This window comes from Corticium candelabrum, chromosome 17 (genome assembly GCF_963422355.1).
Source record: "Corticium candelabrum chromosome 17, ooCorCand1.1, whole genome shotgun sequence".
Taxonomy (NCBI): Eukaryota; Metazoa; Porifera; class Homoscleromorpha; order Homosclerophorida; family Plakinidae; genus Corticium; species Corticium candelabrum.
Window position 1 is genome coordinate 3218060 of NC_085101.1, and position 11442 is coordinate 3229501.

The 11442-nt window shown below is 40.5% G+C and overlaps 2 protein-coding genes across 3 annotated transcripts in view; one reads left to right on the top strand and one right to left on the bottom strand.

Annotated features, from left to right (window-relative positions):
- Positions 1 to 3639: 3639 nt before the first annotated feature.
- Positions 3640 to 4175, top strand: LOC134192839 (synapse differentiation-inducing gene protein 1-like). Its single transcript, XM_062661598.1, has 3 exons — positions 3640 to 3697; positions 3759 to 3845; positions 3993 to 4175. Exons 1-3 carry the CDS (start codon positions 3659 to 3661, stop codon positions 4173 to 4175), a joined length of 309 nt encoding a protein of 102 aa, XP_062517582.1. The 5' UTR covers positions 3640 to 3658.
- A 6737-nt stretch (positions 4176 to 10912) lies between these two features.
- Positions 10913 to 11442, bottom strand: part of LOC134193307 (transmembrane protein PMIS2-like) — a 1467-nt gene continuing 937 nt past the window's right edge. Inside the window, exon 4 of one of the 2 annotated variants that reach the window (XM_062662136.1) lies at positions 10913 to 11442. This exon is cut by the window's right edge and continues 15 nt beyond it. In XM_062662136.1, coding sequence (XP_062518120.1) covers positions 11432 to 11442 — 11 coding nt within the window. In that variant the 3' untranslated portion in view covers positions 10913 to 11431. The other variant, XM_062662135.1, reaches the window with a different exon arrangement.

Below are 11442 nucleotides of genomic sequence, written 5' to 3' on the forward strand. Positions count from 1 at the left end.
GGTGTAACAGAAACAAACATGTAAGGATGGGTTCATTGAGTTTAGTTAACTAGCTAGTTTGTGTCTGTGCGTGTGTGTGTCTTTTTGTTTGTTTGTTTGTTTGTGTGTGTGTGTGTGTGTGTGTGTGTGTGTTTGTGTGTTTGTTTTTTTGTGTGTGGCGGGGAGGGGGACATGATTGCTGGCTTTGCCCTAATGTCATGCAGCAGACGGGTACTTGTGGGCCTTGGTTTCCAGTCCCAAAGATGCGCCATTGTCAGTGCCCTTGCATGAGTCTGGCCAAGCTCCATGTGGAATATAGCGCTGGCCCTAAGACTCCACGTAGCGCATGGAAGCCCTGTCTCTAGAGGCAGGGGGAGCTATCTCAGCAACTGACTCTAGAGTTGACGTCGAGGGCTTGACAGGGCCGGATCCAGAGGCTTGGTTTAGGGGGTTGAAAGCCCCTCTTTTTCAATAGCTGTGGTTCATTAATTTTATAAAATTTGACTAGAAAAGAGAAAATTAGTAATGCTGTAAATAATTGCCACAAGGTGAACACCCTCTTTCAAAAATTCCAGGATCCGGCCCTGCTTGACATTTGTCCATTGTTCATTTGTGTGTGTGTGTGTGTGTGTGTGTGTGTGTGTGTGTGTGTGTGTGTGTGTGTGCGTGTGTATCTGTGTGTGTGTGTGTGTGTGTGTGTGTGTGTGTGTGTGTGTGTGTGTGTGTGTGTGTGTCTGTGTCTGTGTCTGTGTCTGTGTCTGTGTCTGTGTCTGTGTCTGTGTCTGTGTGTCTGTAAGAAAGAGAGGAAATAGTGTTTGCCAATACTATCACCTCTTGAAAGTTTTAAATGTAGTCTGTATTACTCAGTTGACTTCTGTGTTTTTGGAACTTACTAAATCAATAATTATTGTTTTTTTAGCTTTTCCAAATTGAACCACCATACTGTAATTCTTTAAATTGAAATTACATACTCAAATGTTAACATGCTCTAATAGAATGCTACTTTAGAACACTACTGTATTGCAACATTAGAACAACATACCTTTTAATTTGAGAAAATACATTATTTTGATTCAAATCGAAGCCATTCAGGACTGTTATTATTATTTGGTTATTGTATCTTTAACATTGACTATTAATTATATGCATGTGTAAACTCATTGCGAGGAAGGAAATTAACACGTTAGAGAAATTGTGGTAAATAGAATTGTTATTCTGAATAATTTCAAATGGTCTGTTTTAGACAGTTGATCCACTGTCATTTCAACAGAAGGTCTTGTCGACAAATGTGTTGCGGCGTCTTCTACTGGTTACACTGTAATGGAACCTGACTGATTCTGAGCTAAGCCAAGTCCTTGTTAAGCCATGCATTTTACCATTAGAAGGAGTCACGATTAGTGAAGCTTGTGGTAGCATTAAAGAAAACGTAAGTGATGAAAGTATTCCTAGTTACTAGTTGTACTTGTACTGGAGTGATACTTTGAAAAGGATTGACATTGCATTTAGTGGTAAATATTTTTTTTCAGTATTAATATTCCATATGAGTTGATATCCATATATAGTCATGAACAATCTACAAGAAGTGCAAGTTTAATTAATAAAATTTTTGCTGTCATGTTTGAACAAAATCGTTAAACACAGTGAATCAAGTCGAATATCTGACTTTTAACAGATGATCTGCTTCTTGTACGTGTAACAGCAGTGGCTATTTCTTTTCCCCACTAGACACAGAGAGTGGTCAGCATCGACATCATACATAATGATGTAGTGAAAACATAGAAAACAGTTATTGAATAATTTAATATAAACTCTTAATTCACGTACATAATATAAACCATTAATAATACCACCAGAAATCATAGAATAAGCAGCCATCTAAACAGTGTCATTACATCTATAGTACCTGTAGCAAACCATAATGAATGTTTTAGCATGCCACGGGCAACTACCATGTGTTGTTCTGAACGTAAATTCACTGCATATTCCATGACATAAGCAACAGAGTTCTTCATTCAGTTGGTGGTTCCTGAAATAAAAGCAGGAAAGTTTATTAGTAGAAATTTGAGTTCATAGAAGTCGAAGACAGTGCTAGGTAGCAATCAAGAATCAAATATATTGAAATAATCAATAACCCATATATAAAGAGCTGAAGAATGTGATGCATCGTATTGAATCTACTGGTTTCAATTAAGAGTTGAATTCAGCTATCTTATAAAGTTTTTCTACTGCACTGTAGTAATACACACACACACACACACACACACACACACACACACACACACACACACACACACACACACACACACACACACACACACACACACACACACACACACACACACACACACACACGACACACACCGACACACACACACACACACACACACACACAAACACACACACACACACACACCGACACACACACACACACACACACACACACACACACACACACACCGACACACACACACACACACACACACACACACACACACACACACACACACTTGCACACGCACACACACACCCATCCAACCACACCCATCCACTCAATCCACCCCAACCCCACATCTAACTCACCCCTACTTCCAACCTCAACTCCACCCCTACCCCCAACCCCAACCCCATCACAATCCTACCCCCATTCCCACCCCCAACCCAACCCCAACCCAACCCCAACCCAACCGCAACCCCAACCTCACCCCACATCCATCTCCATCCCACCCCCACATTCACCTCCATCCCCACCTCCACTTAAATAATTAACAAACAGCGACTGTATATTACATGACTGTACGTTCTACGTGGTCTACAGTTATGTATAATGAAACCGGCCCAATATTAAAATTTGTACCTTCACTTTGTGCTCAATGCCTCTTATTTTCAATCGTATATAATTTGTTAATAATATACCTAATTATGTTACAAATGGCATACAATGCTTGTAATGAAAAAGTTACGCTAAGAGGTGGCATATAATAATATTATGTAAGTAGCAATACAATACCTATAAACTCATCTTTCAGCTTAGCAATCAAAATAGGTCACTTTTGTTTACCGTAAAATTCAAACTAAACAAGGCATGCTCTGATTGCAATACAAACAAAGTGCCAGTTATTGCTAATAAGATATTATACTGATAAGGACGTAGCGTGGCATTGCCTTATACACCTAGCTATAGCCCCAAAACTTCTAGGCTTGGTTAAAAAAGTTATGAACTGTAAATACGTGTAAGCACCATAGTTGTACATAGTGTATATGCCATCCATTTGTGCAGTCTGAATCTCACACTGATTCTACGTATCAGTCAATTAGAGCTATTAAAAGTAGGTGTATCCATAAAAGTGGGCGTGTTCCTTAGCATTATAAAGTTTAGCATCCAAATTTCTAGAGATCAAGCTGCGCCTCTGCTGTACACACTACTCAAAATTTGGTGAAAGATTGTCTACTAAAGCTTCATGCGGATATCAAAAATTCATATTGGGATGCCATATTATGTTTGAAACCGCGGCTAGTCAGGCTAACAGGATGTCTTTAATATTGTTTGCGGATGCATGCAATCTTGATTGCATTCGTCAGTCTTCTCCTGAACACAAAGGCAGTATCTTCCAAGTCTATTGATTTGTCTATCACCACTCAGACACTGGACCAAAACGCCTATCCTCAACGTCGCCTCTCGATGTATCCAGAACGACATCAAGTTGTGACCGATTACCAGGTTTACACTACTACATGCAGACGTCGATCTAAATTAGAATTGTCTTCCCTGACTGATTCAGGCAAGAGACTATTTCGGTCTATCGATCTTCACTCTACTGTGCTGCTGTTTACCGATTGGAATATTTGCTCTTCTCAACTCGATGAAGGTACAGTGTACTCCGATCTTGCGGATGTCTGTATGGTATCCTGTAGTTGTATAAGTGCCTCAATTCTTCGTACCGTAAGTTTATTCCTGTCGTGTTTCCGCATTCCATATTGCAACCTTGTATCTAGGCGATGTTTCTGTTCTCTAGGTTCGCGAAGCTAACGCGTCTGGTGACGAATTCAGTGCGACTCAAGCGTCTGCTACTGCTCGTCGACTGAATCTTGTTGGGATCATTTCTGGTGTTGTTTTTATGGTCATTGTTGCGGTTGTGGTACTTGTGGTGGACCTTGTTTCTTGCTCTCGCGACTATGTTGGTCATAAGAGATGTTGAAATCACAAAGGAAGAAAGCGCTTTGCTGGATTTAGTGCAATTTTGATGTTAAATCAAGTATCTACTTACTAAAATCAATATTATTAAATTGTAATTTAATTAATCTGTCTTTGTATCTTTGCAACATCTCTCGTACTTGACTATTTAGCTGTTCTAATTAGTATACTTGAAGCAAAGTTTTGTGTAGAAAAATGTGCTAAAATAGTTTCTGGTTACATGTTTGTTAAAATATCAATCAAAATCTTTTGAAGTCAGTTTTTTCTCATGTTTTCGACGGTCGTTCTAAGTTTCTCTTCTTTCTGTAAACGATCGATCGGCACTGAGATATTATTTACTACAAAATGAGGCAATGCAGAGAACATTACGTGATACAGTCCCGTTGCAATCCTCGCGCGGAAGGACCACCGAAAGCAAATGGTAGCCTAGAGTGCTGAGGCTATGAATTAATGATTTCAAACCAATGCATCACAGATCCGTCTAATTAGACAACATTTTGAAGACTATCTCAGAGACTAAATTGTAAGCAATCAAATGCTTTGCTATTAAATAATACGCATTTTACTCATTACCTTCGCCGAAACTCGATCTAGAAGGACCATGCTTACCTTGTTGTCCGTCTTTGTGAACTGCTCAGACCTGCTTTACGAAGGTCTGGCTGATGGACGAGGGGCGGAGCCCGAGTGACTGCGCATGCCCAAATTGCTAGTTGGTTTCCTGCTGGTAGGCAGGAGTGTCTTGAACCCGGACTCCACCTCCCGCGCCTTGTCACGTCAGCGCCCTCAAATAGGGAGGTAATGGAGAAAGGGGACACAGGGAAGGGAGTAGCCTCGGTCTCCCAGACATGTGTAGCGACGATTCAAACTCGTCCTCCAAATGTCTGGGATGGTACCGCCTTTTCTCAGTATACATTGCAGTTGGTCCTAGGACCATCATTAGCGTTTAGTTTCATAATGCATACTTTTCTAATTACAGCTGTAATCAACGAAGACATCTCACTCATATCTGTTGTTTACCAAAGACTACACTGTACACAAACGACGACTTGTAGTGCATTCTTCACGCAAACTCACGTTCCTACACGTCGTGGTTTGTATTCTGCGCCTGTCAACTGCAGTAACGACAACTAGTAGTGTCGTTTGTTCGAACAGATGCTTCGACATCTACACTAGCCAGCCAGCTGCATTTTCAACGACTTTACGATCACGTCTACTAGAAAAAAGTCTTGCGGAGAATTCACGGCGAAGTTTTGTCGCGATTTCGCGGCAAGTCACCTCGAATCCGGACGATCGAGTGACAGCGCTAGCGAATGCGCGCATCGCGAATTTTTATCGCCTCCACGGGCGACTAATAGCTACTAACAGTTACTCGCAGCGGATTCTCTGCGATCAGACAAATGCCGATCGCGTCCGCGGCACCACTAGTAAAAAAAAGTGTTTTCTAACGTCCCGTTCGCGTTGCCTACTAACACACAAATGATAAAACCGTAGCTACTATAAAGACAAAGGTACCCGTGCAGCGGGATGCGACACGATCTTCTAACGCGACATGTCTTCGACGTTCTTGTATTACGGCCGTAATTTGGAAGGTATGCATTTATTTATAAAACTGAACACTAATGCTGGTACTAGGACCAACTGCAATATATTTAGAAGAGGCGGTATCATCCCAGACCCGTGGAGGACGATTTTGAATCGGCTCTACCCGGGTCTGGGATGCCGAGGCTAGGAAAGGAGGGAGGGCAACAAATTTGAGCTTGCGTCGCAACGACGCGAAAGCTAAGAATGAGTCGGCGCGCTCAAGATAAGTGCATGCGTCCTAATTCTGGTACCACCTCAAGTCCAACGTGAGCGCCGTCTCATGGGGTGGAGTTAACCTCGTCTAACTACATTAAACACTATTTTTAACCGTCACAAAGAAACGTTAGTTGCATTTGATATCAGCAAGTTACGTTGGAGATCCGGTCTTAGTGTTTACAGCTTGCTCAAGCAATGGAAGTGCCTCCTCATGATCAGTCTGTCCAGATGGTGTCTCCTGTCGCAGTGGAGGAGTATCCACCGCAAAATACGCCGCAGTATCCGAGTGCTTACTCTCAGCAAGTCCACGTAGAAACAGGAAGAGTAAGACTCTAGTTTTTCTCCAAGCACAGCAATTGCTACTTGGCGTTGTCTGCTTCCTCTAGACCTCTCAAATAGATGATTACATGGCATTGTCAATCTTCACCTTACTGTGCTGCTGTCTTCCAATTGGAATATTCGCGGTCATAAACTCGATAAAGGTACATGCCCTATTTATAGCTACAGACACACTCGAGGCAGGATGTCTCATGACTGCCTTCCGTTGTCTTTAGGTGCGCGACGCCAAACTCGCTCGCGATGAATTTACGGCGTCTGAGGCTTCTGCTACGGCTCGCAGGCTGAACACCATCGGAATAGTCTTTGGCTTGTTTATCGTCACCGCCATAATTGTATTTAACGCGATCAGGTTGACGTCCTAATCACTAATGATGACGGAAGACGTCGAAGAGAAAATGGATACTGTGAGGATTTGTTGTTGCATTTAGCCTCTTTTTGGGAAAGTTAGAGCTACTGATGCTTTAAAACATTGCTGTTGTGAGACGTTATATTTCTGCTTCCGTGTATTAGCAGTTCTTTACGAATGTGTTTGTGTATATAAGCGCGTTAGTGCTGGAAATCTGCATCATGTTTGATTGTACGAGTTGATGTCCGTTAATTATCGTCTCCTCTGCACTATGAATATTATGATCATGAGCGCTTTCTTCATCTCAGTTCTACCTACACGTACAGTTGCCTCATACTTAGCAGTCCATGCTTCTGATCTTTATAGTTCCTGACGTATGCACTGACACGTACACTGCCAGGCAGTGCATACGGGCATTTCTGTGTTGCTCAAGTCTAGAGATGACATTGAGGCGAAACCTTTTCTACAGACACAGCCAGACTGATGCGCAACACTGAACAGGCTTCCTAATCTACGGTCAAGGAAAATCACCGGATGGGTGTGAACTGTGAACCACACTCAATTATCGATAATTTTGACTGTAGGACTTCTGCATAAGTCATTACTCTGTACATTACTATCTATATATAGTCCTATTGAGTCGTATGTGTCGTATGTCTTTTAATATTAGGCTGGTTCGGTTATACGTAACTGTAGTTTACGTAGAACGTAGTCACATAATATACAGTCACTTTTTGCTAATTAAATTAATTAAATTCTAAATTATACGTAATTGTTTTTATATGTAGACAAATGCTTCTAAAGCTTCTAATTAGCTACTATATTTAAAGGTTTATATTATACATAATACTTAATAATTAATACGTAATACAATCTAAACATATATTTTTGTTACTATTATTACTAATGTGCAACTATACAAGTATATATCTTATAGATTGCTTTTTGATCTACTACTAACCCAAGTATATCTTTCAATACATCGATTGGCAAAATTTGAAAACAAATAATCCCTTGCACAAATAGAATCACAGCAGTGCCACAGAAAGCAAATATACTCGTTTACCTTGAAATAGTTACTATAATTGTATCTCATCACTTCTTGATCCAGAAACTGACACATGCAAAATAGCTACTAAACTGTTGCTGTAAAGGATCCATATGCCTGCATTTAGATCAATATTTTGGCCTGAAAACTAAAACAGTTGCGGTTTTCAAACAAGTCGTTACAAACGTGTAATAATAGCTGAGAAATCAATTACAACATCCCAAAAAAATTAGTAGAAATAACCGTAAATATGAAAAAACAACTTACCAGCTTTTTCAGTCTAAGTAGCAACAAAATTTCTCAAGTTCAGACAGATGGCATCATTCTTTGCGATTAACAAATCTCGTGACCATTACTGTCGCTATAGCAAGAAGACTTATTCGCCACATATACACAACACGCATTGATTAAGACGATGAAGATAAGAACGCCACATAAAATTCCAACGATGTTCAGTCGTTGAGCAGTAGTAGACGGTTCAGTTGCACTAAATTCGTCATCAGCAGTGATAGCATTGCGAACCTAGGAAACACGGCAACACCGCCTAGCAACACAGCCTAGCCACAAGGTAACAAGATGGTATGAAAAAACACGACAAGAATAGATCTATAGACGTAATCCAAGCACTTGTACAACTGCAGTTGGATCGAAACATACGCAAGACAGAATGTGTTGATACTGTTCTGTGTGTCTGAATACCTTTAACGAGTTCAGCAGAGCAAATATTCCAATAGAAAGCAGCAGAACAGCAAGATGAAGACAGACAGTCCAACGTAATATTTCACCCTGATCATACACAGAAGAATGTGACGCCCATAGAGTTAGACTGACGTCCGAAGTAAAGCAAACCTGCTAGTGGGTCACAACTTGATGCTGTGCGGGATACATTGGGTAGACATGTTGAGGGCAAACGTTGTGGTTCGGTGGTTGAGCAGTCGAGAGTACATCGGAATAGTTTGGAGCGTCATCAATAGCGTGTTTCGGTGGCTGACTAGTCAATGGTTAATGGAATATTTGGGAAAGTCCGACATGCATGCGCTATACGCAAGTATCTGACTGCGAACATACTAAAGCATCCACGAACGAGGCTCCAAGTCAATTAGAGAAAGGAATATTGTAACGGTGCATCGACCGCGTTAGACGTCAACAAATGCCATAACAACAATGGTCTAGTACATCAGGCGCCTCACAGGAGCGTAGAGTGACTTCTAGAAATGGGGCTACACTTCACGATGCTCCGGGACACGCATACTTCTATGGTCACGCCTACTTTTATTGGTTTCTATTAATAAATTGACTGATACGGTAGTAGAATCAATGGAAGATCCAGACTAGTAAAGAAGGTAGTGTATAAATACTACATAAAGGTTTGACCCTCACGCGAAGCCTCGTTCCCCAGACTCTTAAGCACTAGTCTTGTCCGGTGCCCGTATGATAATTCCAGTCTGGCATCATCCCTCCTACTTCCTGCCATATCTTCTTACTAAATGCTCACTAGATGTCACCCCAACGTCATCAAGTGTGTCGTAACTTCAAAATCAAATTAGCGTTAGAACTAATCCAATAAACGTGCCACTCGGAATGCTATGACCATTGTTTGGTGTTTGTGGCATATCCAGCACTTGCAGACAACTAAAGAATGTTGAAAAGGTAAGTCTAGGGAGTGTTGGTGACGGATGTCGTGTAGGCTTGTAGTCTGAGATCTACAATTGGCGGAGCGATGACCTTGTACTAGTAGTTCACACGAGCATCTCCTGTGTGGTCATTAGCATTTGCGCGCAGACTAGAGTCTGTAGCAAAAAAACGCGCAATGACAAGGGAAGGTGTTGATTGACAAGGGAAGGTGTTGATTTTGACATGAAACTACCGTCTACCCTTCGAGAAGTCTTCAAGTATAGCCCTGGAAGCTTCAAGTTGACCGTCCAGACCGTAGTTTCATGTCAAGGTCAACTCCTTCCCTTGTCATTGCGCGCTTTTTGCTACAAAGTCTAGTCTGAGCGCAAACGCTAATAGCCGCATGTAAACTACGTAGGTCATCACTCCGCCAATTGTAGATCTCAGACTACAAGCCTACACGACACCCGTTACCAACACTCCATAGACTTACCTTTTCAACATGCTTCAGTTGTCTGCAAGTGCGGGATATGCCACAAACACCAAACAATGGTCATAGCATCCCGTGTGGTACGTTTATTGGATTAGTTCTAACGCTAATTTAATTTTGAAGTTACGGGACATTTGATGACGTTGGGGGTAACACTTAGTGAGCATTTAGTAAGGAGATATGCAGGAATTAAGTGGAAAGATTGATATATATATATATATATATATATATATATATATATATATATTTGCATATATAACATATAATATATTTATGACATATGTGAATGTACTCCACCCCAACATCCCCAATAACTCAAGTAAACATGCATCTCAACTACGTACATCTTCTATCTCTAAATTCAAAAGTTGTAAAACCAATCTAGCATTATATGACAAAATTTCAAGATAATTGTTGTAATGAGTTGTTTATATATATATATATATATATATATATATATATATATATATATAGTAGACGCAAGGTTTATGTAATACTACTTCCGAGCTAATAGTAATTCTCCAGGTATAGTTTGGATCAGTCTATATAAACGCTAGATAACACACGAAAAATAAATTTGGGCATACGAGTTAACCATGTGCATCTTACAATTGACAGAAATGTCAGCATTGATCACCTGGCAAAGTAGAAATTTGAGTACTGGTTCATTGATCTATAGGTTAGGAAGTTACCGTAAATGCATGTAGAACAACAGTGACAAGTACCTGTATGACTAATTTTATGTAAGTAGAATTTGTAAAAAATTCTACTTATATAAATCGCTGGTAGAAATTTATTTATAAATATAACCCAAGGTCTTTAGTCTGAACGTCTCAAAAGTACAATAGCATTACTTCTATGTTTCACATTGTACTCTAGACCATCCAACTTTACGTATGTCAGAAACAGCAACTGTAAGAACGGCATAAACAGACCGTCAGTAATACGGTCACTGTTTATGTTTAAAATAATAAGTAGATCTAAGTTACATTTAGTTTAGAAGACAATCGAGTTAAGAAGTTTTAGCAAATTATATATATGTATCATCTTACATTATATAAAGTTTATAGCGTGCTTGACGTCAGCAGGCAGTCACACACGCACGCACGCACACACACACACACACACACACACACACACACACACATACACACACACACGCACGCACACACAAATGCACACATGCACGCACGCACACACACACGCGCACACACACACACACACACACACACACACACACACACACATACACTAGTGTAGTTAATAAACGCTATTTTGGTTAATGAAGGGAGAACAGTTGCTTGCAATGAGGTGATACCGCAATATTTCACAAATTGTACTATTTGATTGGTAAGCTAATCTGTATATGTATACAGTAAAGTTACTGCTAAAATCAGATACACTTGCAAAACATTTATCTGACTTGATAGCTATACTCTAAACACAAGAGCAAATCACGCAATATCAACTAGAATGCAACTTTCCCCTCCAGTTCAACAATTCGCGTTATCAAGGCTGCAAAACATAATTGGAAGCATAACGGATACAACAGTGATCCCAGCGGAAACAACTGCCAAGATGTTCAGTACACAGGCAATACGAGATGCTCGCTGCGCTCGAGCTTGGTCACCAGCTAA

Coding starts and splice junctions, on each gene's coding strand:
- LOC134192839 (XM_062661598.1), top strand. CDS start 3,659: ATGTATCCAGAACGACATCAAGTTGTGACCGATTACCAG. Junction 3,698..3,758: donor AAGTTGTGACCGATTACCAG/GTTTACACTACT, acceptor TGACTGATTCAG/GCAAGAGACTATTTCGGTCT. Junction 3,846..3,992: donor CTCTTCTCAACTCGATGAAG/GTACAGTGTACT, acceptor TCTGTTCTCTAG/GTTCGCGAAGCTAACGCGTC.